The sequence below is a fragment of the Octopus bimaculoides genome, chromosome 5 (genome assembly GCF_046866305.1).
Source record: "Octopus bimaculoides isolate indiv1 chromosome 5, ASM4686630v1, whole genome shotgun sequence".
NCBI classification, from domain to species: Eukaryota; Metazoa; Mollusca; class Cephalopoda; order Octopoda; family Octopodidae; genus Octopus; species Octopus bimaculoides.
In genome coordinates this window covers 111,572,403-111,590,585 of record NC_142932.1, presented here as the reverse complement: position 1 = coordinate 111,590,585, position 18,183 = coordinate 111,572,403, and the positions used below count along the sequence as shown (strand labels likewise).

General features: G+C 30.6%; 1 protein-coding gene across 3 annotated transcripts in view; it reads right to left on the bottom strand.

The window, feature by feature from the left end:
- Window positions 1-6,827: 6,827 nt before the first annotated feature.
- Window positions 6,828-18,183, bottom strand: part of LOC106871755 (uncharacterized) — a 74,129-nt gene continuing 62,773 nt past the window's right edge. For all 3 annotated transcript variants that reach the window (XM_014918390.3, XM_052968168.2, XM_014918389.3), the window contains 3 exons: window positions 15,317-15,499; window positions 12,705-12,945; window positions 6,828-11,467 (listed from right to left, as the gene is read on the bottom strand). In XM_014918390.3, coding sequence (XP_014773876.1) covers window positions 11,236-11,467; window positions 12,705-12,945; window positions 15,317-15,499 — 656 coding nt within the window. In that variant the 3' untranslated portion in view covers window positions 6,828-11,235. The remainder of the gene's footprint in view (window positions 11,468-12,704; window positions 12,946-15,316; window positions 15,500-18,183) is intronic.

Here is an 18,183-nt window from a genome sequence, read left to right as displayed (position 1 = left end):
AAGACATTCAAATACAAGTTTTAGACCATTCGTAGTAAAGGTAAAGTTTACTATTATTTGTAGACATCATAACAAATAAGCTTTAAAATTTAAACTACAATAGAAATAAATTCCTGCTTTGAATCTAAATTTTAACTTACTTAAGGAAGTGTAAGGTTAATATCATGTGCCTGACTGTGTGTATGCATGCCCATGCTTTTCAGTTTTAGTTAACATCTAACATCATATATAATAATAATAATGAAGAAATAGTCAACTTTTACAAAAGTCTAAGTGATATGTTGCAAAAATAGATTAAATCTAATTCTAGTTAACAATCATCACATTGTTAGTACCCGACTTGAAGACAAATTAACTTTCTTCCATTCAAAATAAAAGACTTGAATGAAAGAGATGTAGATAGCTCAGAATCACATTTGGCTGGCTAGTTAGTCATACCCTCAACACAGAAAAGATAATAATAGTTCATAAAATCGAACAACAATAGTGTCTTTTTCCAATGAAATATTTCAATTTTGAATACTATTATCACCAAATCTTTCTAAAGACATTGCTTTCAGGGTACTAATATCACCACTCTGTCAAAAGACAAGAACCTCAAACATGTGAAAGAATGTCTACATGTTCATAGTAAAAATGTTTCATATTTTTAAATAAAGAAAGAACAGCACCAGAGTTTAAAGCCAGTTTTAGAGCTTTCTTTATAAAATATTTTTGAAAATTAAGAAATAACATTTCTCAATTACTAATTGAAATTTGTTTTCATTGGTTAATTATCAGTTTAATCACTATAGTCTTTGTTCTCATTCTATAATGGCTATTTGTAAAAATTGTTTTCCATGTATATGACACTATTGCAATAGTAATAATTCACTTTTTTTAAACTTTGAACGATCATTATGACAATACCATCATACTGTGTGTGCATGTGTGTGTGTTTGTGTGAGTGTGTGTATGTGTGTATGTATACACACATACACACACTTTTATTTGTATACATACAAACCGTATTTGTATACATACACACGCATATCATATATATATATATTCACACACACTTATATTTGTATACATACACACACACACACACACTATATATATATATATATATATATATATATATATATGTATATATAATGTGGTTGTCTGCAGCTTAAAAATACATACATACATACATGTAGGTATATACAGTTATTTGGTCACAAATTCAATCAAGATATTTGAATAGTTGCAATCAGAAAATTTTGGTTTTGGTAAATGTAAAATATCAGTCAGTGCTTATTAAAAAATATGTTTATAAAAACACTCTCACAAGGATAAACTTTGCATCACATTATGTGAGAGTTAGCTCACCTCTGCTGTCACTCCAACTTGTTTAATACTCAAATAAAATCCTCACACAAGGATTTTATGCCCTGAAGATGAAAAAAATCTTATGGAAATGAAATAAAGCAAAATTCATTTATAATGTCAAGAAAAATGCACAACCTTAAGCAGAAAATAATAGGGGTGGGGCAAGTGTCTTGTTTTTTGTTTTTTTTTTGTTTGTTTTTTTTTCAGTTTTAATGGACAATAAAAGTAAGAAAACATTCAATAGCAATTGTATATGAAATACATTTTTTTTTTAATCCTTTTTCTTTTTAAAGGAAATAAATAATTAGCTGAAAACTACGAAGAGAAATTTAATGGTGAAAATTTAATTGCTCTAGAAACAATATGTATTATTAAACTATGACACTAGTAATTAATCTCTTCTTATTAACAATAATTATACAAAATGGTAAAATTTTCTCACTAGAAATGATATATTTAAAGGTTCAGAAAAATTCAGGCTTTGAACAAAGATGCATTTGAAACAACAACCACAAGGACTAGCATAATAATTAGAATGTTTATACAGTAGTTATCTTTTTATGTTATTTCTCTTTTTTTAAATTTTTATTGTTATTAGTATTATCATTTTTCAATTCAAATACCATAGTAAAATATGCCTCTCCACTTAGCAAAGTCTTTCTCTTCTATGTAGTTGTTTAAACTGTATGCTTTACTATTCCACGTTGTATTAATCGGTTGAAAGATTTAAAACTCATGAATATAATGTTTTAAAGCTTGCTTTACATGAGACACAAATATTGTAAAACCATCATCACCATAATCATCACACAAAATAATAAAAAAAAATTGTCTAATAATTATTATTAATATTTATAATTATCATTATTATTAGTATCATCATTATTATTTTCATGATAAATATTATTATTAAACATTTTCAAGGAAAAATGCAATGAATTCAGATGAGAGTTACATTATCACCTTTTTTCTTTTCTTCTTTTTTTGCATCAACATATTAGATTTTAATGTTTGCTTTTTTTCCCCCAACAGAGAAGAATATTGAAACTAATAATGAAAGAGAGTATCTAAGGGCAATATTAGTAGTATTTCTATATAGAAAATTAAAATCTCCTGATACCAACTTGATTAAATAAACTCCTACAAATCAATAAAAAATAGAGGTCCTAAATCAATAACTATTAAAATTGATATAGGATTCATAGTAACAGAAGAAAAGCAAGCTCTGGTAAATTATTAATTTATTTTTTAAGAGTGAAAACTATTTTTGAAATACACTAATTCAAGAGAAGTTCTAGAGCTGTCTGTTTATCAATGACTGTCAGAAATACAACAAGCTAATTTTTCTGCCATGTGCATACATTATACAGGGTTGCCAGTCAGGAGAATATACTTTCCTGAGAAAGGAGTAGGGATTATTTCTTGTATTTTGAAACATAATAATATTTGCCAATTAATACTATGTTATTCATTCTATCAAACCATAAATGACTCTTGCTAAGATTTATTTTAATCATAGGTATTTCACATACTATTTATTATCTACGTAAAAAAAACAAAAACAAATACAGTTAAAATTAAAATGAGCAGATATGGAAGACAAAAATGGTAATTTTTGTATGATGTTTGAAATTGTCTTCAATGCATCATTTTCTGCCTTCATGAATTGATAAATTAAACATTTTTTTAATACTATGATGAAGGAGAAAGTAATTCTTTATCTGTATCTCATGTAATATATTTTATCTGCTTGTTTCAATGATTGCATCCAATTCATTTTCTTTCATAAGCCTAAATATGAATCTGTATTTCATTTTTTAAAATCCACTAACTAATTTCTTGAAAGACAAGGTTTGACTCACATTGGATTGAAGTCAGAAGCATAAAGAAGAAAATTAGACAAGTATTTAGTTTACTTGCTAATATCTATGCTCAATTGTTTATGAAGAAGTTTTGATAGAAAAGAGGCTAAAACCACTGTATATGGTCTTCTAGAAATATTTTTCCTTAGCTCTAATGCTACTTTCAAAAAAACATTAATAAAATACTGGCCAGATATAAAATAAGAATGAAAACTAACAAATATAAAATTGGCTATAATATTACTGCAATAATACTTATAAAAACATCTTTTAAATACATCTGTTTTTAAAACATCCGTTTTAAAAAAGGATGTATTTAAAATATTTTTTTTAAATACAGATTTGAAAAAATCTGTGTTTTTTTAAAATTTGTATTTAAAAAAAAATTTACCAGCATTGACAAAAGGCAACGGAAATCAGTATTTGGAAATTGTGATTAAACTTCTATGAGGTTTTCGTAAAATCACTAAAACAGTTTCCTAATCTCAATCTGATATTTTTCAATATTTCTTGATTTAAAAAAAAAAATTGATCCCAAATATATTTTTGTTCCAACCAAGTAAAGGCAACCCTAATATACGTATACATGTATACACATCATGTAAATAACAGCTTAAAGTGATTCTATGTTATATATCACAGTTAGTTGTTAATTACCGTCTACTCCTGATGTCAAATTATCACATTGTAAACAAAAACATCATGGTATTTAATTCTGCAAAGAGAATGTTTTATATATATATATATATATATATATATATATATATATATATATATATATATATATATATATTATATTTATATATATATATATATATATATATACACATATATTCCAAACAAGATGAAATGAGAACTCTGTTCCTATTTCAAAGCTCAGCTATTTGTCAGATAAATCACCATAGCATCAGTTAATATCAATTCTGTATCATAAATTGATGTAATAACTAGCCTGTTCTTCCTTTGTCTATTTATATATACATATATACACTTCTATATATACATATAAATAAACTGGGGTCTATATGCCGATTGCAGGATGATCACACAGATCCCAAGAAAAATTGCTTTTAATAATAATAGTAATAATAATAATGATGGTAACAGCAATAATAATGACAATCAAATGAGGTTTACTAAAAATGCTCCTCACAGATAACATTTCAACAAACAATGGTATGCAGAATTGACCAAATCAAGTTTACATTTTTACAATAAACAAATTCCACCATCAAAACCATTCTACCCAAAGAGTAGGTTTTGTCTTCACTGAACCAATAGATGAAAGAAAAAAAACATTGAAGTAGAAGTTAAGCCACAAATAAACAAGATTTACAAAGTTATGTTAGAAAAAAAGAAAGGAAACACTAAGCAAAGTTATGGAAAGTTCTACATACCTTTTAATATACATGTTGCAAGCATACATACATATATATATATATACATGAATGTGTGTGTATTTATATATATTTATATATACACATACATAAAAAGTATATGTAGTATATAAATTTATATATATAAATATATATGCACATATAAATATGCATATATAAATATATGGATATATACTGTATATGTATTATATATATATATAGTATACAGACACACACATACATACATACACATATAGTATATAGGTGTGCGTAAGTGTGTGCAAGGTGTTATCAGAAAGTTTCAGATGGCATATGCTTCATGGTATCTACTTTGTGTGTTCAGTACATAAGGTTTTATATCATTATATTAAAATGGCTCACAAATTTGTGCAACAAGCAGCCATACTTTGCATGAAGCGTGGCAAATCTATTAATGAGACCCTTAAAATGCTTCATCAGGTTTGCTGGGCAAACATTCTTTAGGTTTGTTTTTTTTTTGTTTTTTTTCAGTGGCATGCACATTTCAAGGCCAGTCGAGCTTTGGTTCAAGATGATGACATTTCAGTGAGATCAATCACAAATGAAATGCCAGAGAATTAGGGAAAACATTTAAACTCATCCATGAGGACCATTGCTGAACAATCCATCAGTTCTCTCACAACAGAATCGCATATAGTGTTGGACGGCCTTCACAAAGAGAACTCCTACTGCATTTTTCAGGTGCAGATGATGCACTGGGATCATTGTGTACATTCCCAAAGGGACTATTATAAAAGGGATGGTACCCAAATAGAAATAACATCTGAAATATATTATGTACTAGTGTGTTTTTGCTTGCCCTGGCCTAGGAAATTTCTGATACAAACTCATTTATATATATATATATATATATATATATATATATATATATATATATATATATATATATATGTATATATATATATATATGTTTGTACACATATAAGTACACACACACACACATGTATAGACTTACACAAAGACATGCTTGAATCTATTCCCAAGAGACAGGATTATTATGATGACGTTCCTATCTATGGATAGGAATATAAATACATAATGAATATTTACATTTAGAAGTTGAAACCTCTAATCACTTAGCAGTGGTTTGATATGTTTTGCAGTTAAAGAATATCAATAAAAAAGCTGAAATGTACACAAATATTAAAAGAAAGCGGTTATAAATATATATATTTTTTTACATAGGCTCCTATATAGGATATGTAAAACAGATACACAATATATATTCATACTTGTATATATATTTATTTATACATATACATAAGCAGATGTATACATATATATATACATATATATAAATATATATATGAATCTAAATACACACATATATATACACAATTGTATACATATATATATATATATATATATATATATATATATATATATATATATATATATATATACACATATACATATACAAATCTACACTCATACATATATATAATATAATATATATATCAATACATATGTGTGTTTGTGTGTGTGTAAGTGTATCTATGTATGTGTGTATTTATATGCATCTCTATATAGGAATACATATAGGTTTTTAAAAGTGATATTAATGAAGAAATTATTTAAATGCTAAAATGCAAACTGTCAAATCATGATAGAAACATTTTCATTTTTAAGCAGTTTCAATGACTTAGCTAATTTTAATCTTCAGTGTAACATTTCAGTTATTTTTTTTCTCTTCTCCAATATATCTAAAATGGAAAATAAGAAGAGATTTCGGTAGAATTTGTAATAAAACATTAGTAAAGTGAAATGATGCTTTCATAAGTTAAATGTTGAAAATTACTTCTAAAGCACATTATATATATATATATATATATATAGAAATAAATACACAAATAAGTATATATGCATACACACACACACACACACACAACACATATAAGTATATACATGTATATGTATGTGTGTGTGTATATATATATATATATATATATATATATATATACGTATAAATACCAGTGAATACACAAACACACACATACATATACTATATATATATGTATGTATATAATTACATATATGTTGTTTGAAACATGCATGCACATTCATGTTTGTGTATGTGTGAGTGTATGTAAATACACATACTACATACTACACTCATTAAAGTAAAATTAATTCTTGAAAATATATTCCAATTAAAGAAAAGAAAGGCAATAGTAATACAATAAGAAATGGACACACATTTTCTTCTTTTTTTTTTTCATCCAATTAAAGGTGGAAATTTTAGTTCTTGAAGTAGAATTCTTTCTCGAGTTCATTTCAATGGGTGCAATGCCTAAAAAGTAGCAGAGTTGCCAAGTGTCTTACTCTTGGCTAGCAGAACTCTCAATTTCTCTGACCCATCATAGATCAGAAATTACACACCTTTGTATAGACAAAATACAGAGCAGATGTTAAAATCTTTGAAGAAATTTTTTTCAAAATTCTTAAAAACTGAAAACTTTTTACTGACTTGAAAATTTCTTCATCATCATCATGATAATTTCTTTAGTTGACCTTAATAATATGTCAAGACTAAGAATCATAGCAATATCATTTACTTTGAAGAGAGTTCATTTTTCTTATATATACACATAAAATTTTTGACTAATGCTAAAATGTTTAAAAATGAATTTCTCTCATTGCATCTTTGAATAAGCAACATATATTGACAACGAACAGAAGAAATGGTCGCAGAATACAGCAGCTCAACCAGCTAGTGTGAGTGGAATCAGAAAGAAAATGTCATGAAATACATCCACCTTTCATGATGTGAAGATGTATATATTTTTTAACATTGTAGCAGGTTATGTTTGATAAGCCAAAATGAAGTCAGTCAAAAGCTTTAGTCAACATTTCACAAATTCAAAGAGAGAGAGAGAGAAAGAGAGAGAAAGAGAAAGAGAGAAACTATATTGATTGAAGCAAACATCAGTTTTAAAAAAGCCTTTCAAGGATACATCAAAGCATACAATGTATTTACTTTAGTAGCAAGAAATACCCTTTATACGATGTTAAAAATACATATCTAAAATATTACCAAAAGAAACATAGAAATTAGCTCACCTGAGAGAGCAATTTACTTGGAATTTACATTTTCAAGGATTAAATCCCAATTTCTGATTAATATGTGACAAAACTTATCATCACATAATCTATATATTTTTTTTTAATTCTTCAACATTATAACCTTGATTGCTTCCCCATCGTTCTTTATAACAGTAGTAAGTCAGCCAAGAAGAAACTAACAATGCCACCACTTAGTGAGACAGGAAAATAACTAACTTTGCACAAGAAAAACATTTGATCAATCAGATGAGATAAAAGAAAATATTTTACAAAATGCAGCAAGGAACAATTTTAAAATAAGATTAAAATTCTTATTTCAAATTATAATGTCATGATTGATGAGTACAAAATGTTTCTTTTTGAAAGAAATTAAATAAATATGTTTTTTAGGATGAGAAACGAAACCTAACAAAAAAAAAAAAATGGAAAAAAAGGGACAATGGCATATCAAATACTATGAAGAAAATCCATGTGCATGCAAATGAATCCGAGGTTTGTGTGTGCATGTGTGTGTGTGTTAATACAGATAAATGTATTTCTCTATACCCTCATTCTCTCTGTCTCTCTAGTATACATACTACAGAGAGAGGTCTATCAATTAATGTAGAGAGACTGAGATAGGGGAAGAAATATTATTCAAATATAAAATATTTGCTTTCTAGAGATTTTTCTTCAAATGTGAAAAGGCATATATAAATCACCACAATATAATTTTACACACATGCACACCATGATAATCATCAAGTACATGTATGTGTGCAAGTATATATATGCACACACACTTGCACATAGTCATCTACTGAACATGAATGAATACATTGTTTCTCTTACATTTATGCGCATGTATGTATGTATGTGTATATATATATATATATATATATATATATATATATATAATGATACACACAAACACACACATATATAAATACATTTATCTACTTATAAGCAAATATATGTGTATATATAATGTTAAAAATACACCTATATTTTCAATTTGAGACAGTTTTTTCCCATGTTTATGTAATATTACCAGTTCCTGTATCATATACTTGAAAGTCTCATGTATCTGTATTTAAATGTAAATAACTCCTAAAATATTGAAACAAGGTTCCATGATACATTGACTGTAGTATATCAAGACAATTAAGAGCTCTTTAAATATAGATAATGAGAACAAAATTCAAGTTCCATTAATCTCCTGTACACAAACAACTGGTTTCGATTATGTTCCCTAAATACACGACTGAATACACACTGTTTTTATTCACTAACAACACAAGAGCTGATTTGAAATAAAAGATCAGAATTTAATCAAATTCGTACACTTCCTAGCTTAGAAGATTAGCTGGTAAACTGTCTTACCAACTAGAAACCTTGAAAGATAACAACTTATTTCTTGAGACATGATTGATCTTAGATATGTAAAGATAAAAGATTGTTTTATGTGGGTGCATGTATATGCATGCATGTATTTGTGTATATGTGCATGCATATATTCGTGTGATGTGCATACACACATGCACATGTATAATTGGAACATGATTAATTTTGGTCATTTTTTTTTAAAGTCTTTTTAAAACACTTGTAAACACACACAGCTTATGTACATGAAAAAATCTAAAATATACATTTTATAAAAGAAATCTTAGGTGGGTTTTAACCGAAGAAATAGTTCTCTGGTGTCTTACATTTTTAAGTTCATCAGTAGTTAAATACATCCACCAAAATGTAGACAACAGTTTCAGAAACAATATCTGAAACTTGTTATGGTAGGGAAATTGGGGTTTCCTACAATTTCTATTGTTTTTCAATGATAGGATGTTGCCAAATGAGACATTTTACTATTCAGATGACACTTGCAGAGAACTGTTGAGTTCTTTCTCGTTGTATAGTTTCCTTAAACTCATGTAACTGTCTACATTATACATGCTGAACATCATAGCGGTTTGATTGGAAAAAAAAATCTGTACAAATAAGATTTAAAAGAGACAAAAAAAATGTATACCGAATTCAATAAAAGATAAATTACATTGATATATGGAGGAGACATAAATATAGATGACATTTTATCAAGAACTGTCAGAACAACCAGAATATTTAAAATGTATTTGCATTAATAAAGTCGAATCAATGGCAAATGTATGTAGGAATCAGACTGAACATTCTAATGAGATTTAACGATATACATCCACAAAAAGACAGCATTATCAGCAAAATGTTATTTCATGTGCACATAGTTATTCAAATTTAATTATGTTGCAGAGGAATCATGGTTTTCATTTTTTTTCTTTTTAAAGTTATATCAGAAAAAAAAAAATTTATGATATTAATTACAAGTTTGACAATAAACCTAAGCTGTTTTAAAAATTTGGCAAATATTTCTACATAAAGCCTTAAAAATATCTAGCACCAATTATAAATGTTATTTTAAAAGCTTTCTAAAAGAACAAATAGTTATAATTTTCTTACAATTTGAATAATGGTGGATTATAGACGGTTCATAGTAAAACCTTACAAATATTAAAAAAAAAATACGCCATCAAGGGAAAGCAAATGTTCTGGAATTATTCACAGCAACAACAATTAGACTAGAATTGGATATAAATGTCTGTGTGTATGCATGTTGTGTAAGAGATGCTTTCAATTGAGTTATAAGTGTTATAAGCAAATGTGGAAGTAGTTTGATATGTAATCCAATTTACAAAGTATCTATTAAAAGGAATCAAATTTTTTTTAAAAAAAAAAGAGATCAAGGTAATTTTTGGTAAACTGACAGATTGTACAAGAAAAACATTAAATACATAATAATTATATTGTTCAAACAACAGTCTAATGTTTGTTACTGGCACTATTATTGCTAAAAACAGTTTCATTTGGTTGTAATAAACAATGTGAATATATTGATTGTTTTCAAGAAATCAGTTTTAGAATTAACACAATAAATAAGTGCTTTTGTTATCAATGTTTCTTTAAGTGCAACTTATTGTTCTCGTCCTAGACCAAGTTGTTTTAATGAAAATTGTGATTATTTTGAAACAGGGAGGTAAATAAAATAAAATTAATTATTGGAGTTTTAGAATTAGATTAACTCACATATTCTAGCAAAACTGTGATTGCAGTGAATTACTTAGCTAATCAGTAAATATTTTCAATATGATAAATGTGTGTTAACATCAGTTAACCACAAAAAGATGTCGAAATCAAAAGAAGTGTAAATCATGCAAATTGAAATCAAATAGATTACTGAAATATTCTAAATGTCTGAATTTAATTATGTCTCCTCCAAGTGATATTTAACAAGCCAACTAACAAGATTTCTAAATTTCCTAACAGCATGTAAATTGGCAAAATTCAAGATATATGGTTATAGACTGTTCAGTTTCTCCTTGGAACGATAACACTACTCTGGAAAACCAATATTGGTGAAAAAAATATTGGTAAAACAGCCACTGAGCTGAAGAAAAGACATGATTTTAATTTTGTTGTTCTTTTTCTGTCTATTGTACCTGGATTGAAGCAAAGTGAAGTTTCCTTGAATACCTCTAAGCAAACATTTCTTCTTCAATGGGTTTTGATACCCAGGTACCACAATTGTTTTCTTTTAATTTTTTCAGCATCACATTTTTAGCTGTCTGGAAGGGAGTAGCCATCATCTTGGCTTTGTTATAAGAAGGGGCAGTAAGCAGGTCATTACGATCAAATTTGCGGCAGACTCTCTTAAATTCTTCATACAAGTTGTGCTTTGTTAGACGAGAGAATAGGTTTTTCTCAATCCTAGAATAAAATGAAAAACGAATTTTGTTTTATAAATTGTTATATTGGTTAGTTTATTTATACGTAAAATAATTATTAACAAAAAAAAAATTTTTTTTAAATCAATTTACTTTTAACAGAGGATATTGAAGTAGAGAAAAAAAAACCATTTCATTAAAAAACTTTTGTATTAAGAATAACAATATAAAATTTTTTAAATAGTCAAAATTAGGTGCAGAAAAATGATTAGAATAGAAAAAAACTGAACGAGAATTTCTAAATTTATATTATGGCTGAAGCAATAATTCTACAGTTTGATGAATTCATCTAATATTTCATTGGAGTTAAAATGGTATCAGTTGCCAACCAGGCATATATAAGCGAGCAGAATTGTTAGCACTTCAGACTAAATGTTTAGCAGCCAACATTTCTACCAGCTCTTTACATTCTGAGTTTACTTTCTGCCAAGGTCAACTTTGCCTTCATCCTTTCGGGGTCAATGAAATAAAGTACCAATCAAGAAATGGGGAGGGAAGAGGGGTGTTTGTCAATGTAACCAACTTATCTCCTTCCCATCAAATTGCTGGCCTTGTGTCAAAATGTGAAATCATTATTTAATAGATGCACAGATGGTACATACTGGCAGAATCATTAGCATATTGGACAAAATATGTATAGTATTTCTTTTGGCTTTTTATGTTCTGGGTTTAAATTCCACCAAGTTTTGCCAGCCTTTCATCATTTTGGGATCAACAAAGTAAAGTATCAGTCAATTACCAGTGTTGATGTAACTGACTTGCCCTTCCCTTCAAAACTGCTGGCCTTGTACCAAAATTAGAGTTATTACTGAACTTAGTTATTTTACAAATAAAAATGGTTATCACTGTAATAATGTTTAGTGGCCGTTGCCAGTACCGCCTGACTGGCTCCTGTAGGATTTTCGAGCGAGATCGTTGCCAGTGCCCCTGGACTGGCTTGTGCGGGTGGCACATAAAAGACACCATTTCGAGCGTGGCCGTTTTCGTGCGGGTGACACGTAAAAGCACCCACTACACTCTCTGAGTGGTTGGCGTTAGGAAGGGCATCCAGCTGTAGAAACTCTGCCAAATTTAGACTGGAGCCTGGTGTTGCCATCCGGTTTCACCAGTCCTCAGTCAAATCGTCCAACCCATGCTAGCATGGAAAGCGGACGTTAAACGATGATGATGATGATGATGATGAATGTTTAAATATGAAGCAAAATAAAAAGATATATTACGCTGTATAACAGATGCCAGCTGTGCCATCAAGAACTTCAGACTTCTCATCATCATAACACCAGTTTATGCTCAGAGATTTTGTCTTTTGGGTTTCTCTTGGGGGGTCGCAAGCAGTTACCCTGCCAAGCCAGGGATGGTTCAAACGATAGCCTTCTGGTAACAGCTGATTTACAGAGGCTTCTCCACGTTCTATACGGCAACATACTGCACGAGCAAGGTGACCATGATCATAAAGATAACCTGTAAATATAATAAAATAGATAAAACATATATACATCAACCCTGGTTCAAAGTAATTACTAGTCAGTACCAAAGTAATTGCTACTTCTAGTTCCTTCTATTATATTATAGAGATGGCCTTTCAGATAGCATGTGTCAAAAATGAGAATTCAAGGAAAATAAAATGATGATAATAGTAAAAGCAAAAATGCCCTAAGATATATTTAAATGTTCACAGGTTGTGTTTCATGATGGGAAGAGAATTTCAACATTTCAGACAAGGTTCATTGTTGAAGGGCCCTGCCTCTATCACTAAAATTCTCTTCTCATCACACCGATCTGGGTTTTTTTTTACAATACAGACAAACTAGTTTTCTGAGATTGTTATGTTATATTTTATATCTAAATCTTCTATAGAAGACTAACTATAACTGACTTTGATTACCTATTCACAGATTAATGATTTCAAATATTTCATTGTATTTCTACGGTAACTCAGTCCATCTAACAATCGGGTATTGGTAATAAGTCATCTGTTACTATTAGCCTCAGACAGACCAGTATCCTAATTACAGTGAGATTTGTCTCTCATTCACTGAATGTCATGAAATCAGAGCTAAATAGAGACACTTAAAAGTCTTTTGAAGCTAAGGAACCATTTAAGGTATCCATTTTTATATTTTTAATTATTTAATGTTCTCAATTTTACAAACTGAAACATTTTCTTTTATTTACTGGGTCTGAAGGAAAGAAGTCTGCTCATGGTGTTTGCAACTGAGCACATGAGAAAAGGACATGCGCAAGGAAGGAGTTCCAAAATGGCCAGCATTCTAGGAACTGGGCATTGTGATCAGTATGAGCCCTGGGGTGAGGGGCACAAGCAGGATAAGGAATAAGAGAGAGGAGTAGGACAAGAATACTTGAGTGGAAGTAACAGGAGCCCAGCCAGCTTAAAAAGCAGATAGAGAAAATAGTCTGCCTGCATGCTTAAGGCTAAAAAATGTTGGAGTTATTTTATGCCCATCAATCAGGTGGCCTTTGTCTGGCCTTTGTTAGGACATCTGTGCGACCAGCAGCAGTAGCGCTGTCCCAGATGTGGGAACAATACTCCATTGTGGTCTTCACCTAAGCTTTGTAAAAGCTTGGTGCTAAAGTAGCTTCTGGACTTGAAGAGGAAGGCCAGTCTTCAGGATACAGTCATAGCTATGTTAAGCATGAGCTTTTACTAGGAGAGATCTTTGGTGAGAGTGAAACCCAAAATTTTGGCACAGTCATAAGACCTTTAGTTGTGTGCTAACAAACAACTGGACAATTCAACAGACAAATACAATTTATTTAATTATAAATTATACTGTATATCATCATCATCATCATCGTTTAACGTCCGCCTTCCATGCTAGCATGGGTTGGACGATTTGACTGGGGACTGGTGAACCAGATGGCTACACCAGGCTCCAATCTGATCTGGGAGAGTTTCTACAGCTGGATGCCCTTCCTAACGCCAACTTCTCTGAGAATGTAGTGGGTGCCTTTACGGGCCACCGGCACGAAGGCCAGTCAGGCGGTACTAGCAAGAGCCATGCTCAAAATGGTGTATTTTACGTGCCACCTGCACAGGAGCCAGTCCAGTGGCACTAGCAACGATCTCGCTCGAATGTTTTTTCACGTGCCAGTAAGGCAATGCTGGTAACGATCACGCTCAGATGGTGCTATTTACATGCCACTGGCACCGGAGCCAGACAGCTGCTCTAGCAATGATCACGCTCGGACGGTGCTCTTAGCGCTCCACTGGTACAGGTGCCAACACAATATAAATTATACAAAGTTAGGTTATTCAAAAGATAGTTGAAATTTCCTGAATTTATCAATACAGAAGGAAAATTACATGCAAAATATTTAATAACTATATCAATCATATCACTCTACAGATTAATATGAGGATATTAAACTGTATATGTAGAAACTAAGACTGTAACACTTATGACCCCGTTTGAATTGAGTCTTAATACTATTATTATTCACAATGTGTAAAACAAAATGTTATAGGGTTAAAATTTATATACAATACTTTAAATAATTTCAAATTTAGTTGAAACATTACAATGAAAATGTAATTAAAAAAACCTTTAACCCATTAAGCATTGAAACTGGCCATATTCGACCAAAATATTCTACATGTTTTATGTTCAGATCAGCCAGATCTGGTCTCTCACACCTAATCTACAATGTCATTTGAAAGAATAAACAATTACATCATTGAAATCTCAAAGCTATGAGATAATGCATGATTAATTCAAACAATGTGAATAAATACACATTACATTTGACAGTGTAATCTGAATGGTAAAGGATTAATCCATTGTCAATATTAAGATTAAAACAAAAGAAATACCTAATGTCAGCGAATCTAAATATATAGGCTCGATGAAGTGGCTCAGAAGAGCCCCCTGCAGACCAACAACGTTCCAGCGACAAATTTTATCAGAGCAAGACATTGTACGCAATCTTTCACCACGTTGAATTCCATCCCATGTTTGTTCAGTGAAATCAGCATCGATTGGAATGGTTCCTTCGCCTAATAGGAAAAAAGACAAAAAAGAATTTGCTAAATATCTTCATTTTATAATCTTTTAAACCTGAAAAAACCTGCAAGATGTTAAAAATATCATAAAATTTCTTGTTTAAAAAGTAAGCAGAGTATGTATTTTACAGCTTTGGGTTGTAAAAGATAAATAAAAATAGAGATGTCTTAAATGAGATACAATGATCACAGAGTAAAGAAACTTCTTGATCATCAGAATTTAAAAAAATATTTTTTTATCGCAATCTTTTTTAACAAAAAATAGCATCACTGATTTACAGAACAAGTATGGAGTGTCTCTAGCTTAGTGGTCTTCATTCAAAGGACTGTTTTTAACTTTTTTTTTGCCGATGTACACAGTGAAGGACATATAAACATATACACATGCTCACACAATGGGCTTCTGTTTTCAGTACAGTTTCCATCTATTAAATTCCATTTACAAGGTATTGGTTAACCTAAGGTTATGATAAATGATATTTGCCTAAGATGCTACACAATGGGAACAAACCTGGCACTATGTGGTAGTAATCACATGAACATGGTTTGATGAAAAAAAATTAAGCTAATCTGATAAATTCTCCCACAAAAAATATTTGAAAATGTAATAGTGCACAAGACTTAAACTAATTCTCGAATTCTTCTTTATATTGTGCTATCCCATAAACAATGTGGTTCTTTTTAATTGCATGAACTATTGGGTTGGCAACTAAGTTCCTGCCATTTTTTTAGATTTTGGAATCTATTTTTTTCAAGAATTCTATTTTTGAATCATCTTGGAATCTGTGAGAAAAACAGTACCATGACACTATTCACTCTGCCAGAAATTTGTAAACGACATTCTCTACTGTTTGGTAGTCACACCAAAAGCTCCAACATGAACACTTCAGAGTGCTTGGATCTGAGGTCAGTGCAGAGGATTTGGAAAGAGTTGGATGAGTCTAATGGTGATTATGAAGGTACAGTAGCTCAGAAAACTCACGCTGATTGTTCTAATAAGAAAAGAACTCCTGAATTTGCTGGCGAGATCCAGGCCATGACTGATAACAATCCCTCCAAGTCAATCAGGTCCATAGGAGTGTCTGAGTTTCTTCTTAGGCACATAGTGCAGGAAGTCATTCAGTATTTCTCATACAAGATGAGAAAGGGCCAATTTTTACCCGAAGCCATCAAGGACAAGAGGAAATACTGTGCTACAAAGCTTTTGAACAAACTCAAGCATTGCCTCCAACCGAACATGGTTTGGTTTTTCTCAGATGAGAAAATTTTCTGTCAGGATCAGATAGTGAACACACAACAACTGTTGGCTTGCTGTGTCCCGAAAACATGTACCTAGGGTGATAAAAATCAAACATCCAGTGAACATCATGGTGTTTGGAGTGATCACTAGTGAGGGTGACATAATGCCTCCATTCATCTTCTCACATGGCCTCAGACACAACATGGAGGCCTACATCAAGTGCCTGAAGGAGGTAATGCTGCCCTAGGGTGGCTGCTGGAAGACTATGTCTGACAACAGGACTGTTCCAATCCACACAAGCAAGAGGACCTAGTAATAAATGTCAGACAATTTCTGCGACCACATCACCCCTAACATCTGGCACAATTGAGCAAGAGACCAACTAAACTCCTTGTAACACCAAAGATGAACTGAAGGCAAGGATTGTAGCAGCATTCACCAACTTAAACAAGGAGACTGTCCAGAAGAGTTGCAGGAGATTCCAAAGTCGTATGGAGGCTGTGGTTGAAGCCAACGGTGATTTTATTGAATAAATTTACTCTAACGTATTTCAAGATATTTTCATGTAATTTTGGTAAATATATCTGTTAAAATGAGATGCCAGTGTTATTTTCATTTTTGCGTAATTTGGACAATTTATCCACTGCACCCACTATATATAATATAGTAAAAGAAATATTCAAATGAGAGGCTCACTTATTGGCAGTTCTGAATAGTAACAAAATTACTGTGAAATAAAAGATTAGTTGAAAGATCAAAACATGCTATGCCTGAAATGGAAAGTTAGTTCCAGAAATGGAGAAGCAAACAAATTGTCAGTAACAGATCAACAAATCAAATATGAGAGCAAACTTTTAAGCTTCAAACACATGAAAAAACTACAAATGTGTTGACAAGTGGTTAAGTAAATTTATTCTACTTTTTATGTCAACAAAGGAAAACAATCAGACACTGGAATGATGATTCTTTTAGCCTTGTTTCTTTAAAAGAAAAGTATTCAGCTTAAATTACTTAGAAGCTGGTTACATGAATACATGTAAGAGTTTCAGAGCAATCAAAGAAATAGCTTTCCGTTTTCTCGTTGCCTACTCCATTCTATTATTTGTACTTATTGTAAGATATATTTCATCATCATCATTTAACATCTACTTTTTCATGCTTGCATGGGTCAGACAGAATTTGTTGAGGCAGATTTTCTACAGCAGATATCCTTCTTGTCATCAACTCTCACTTGTTTCCAAACAAGGTAATATTTCCCCATAGCTAGGAAGATTTTCATGGAATGTAGAAAACGAACAACATTGCTTGTCTGATGGTATTGCTCATGTACAACAATCACACGATGTCCAAACAAGGTACACTGAAACACACACACACATGCATGTATATGGTGGGCTTCGTTCAGTTTCCAACTAGCAAATCCATTTACAAGGCTTTG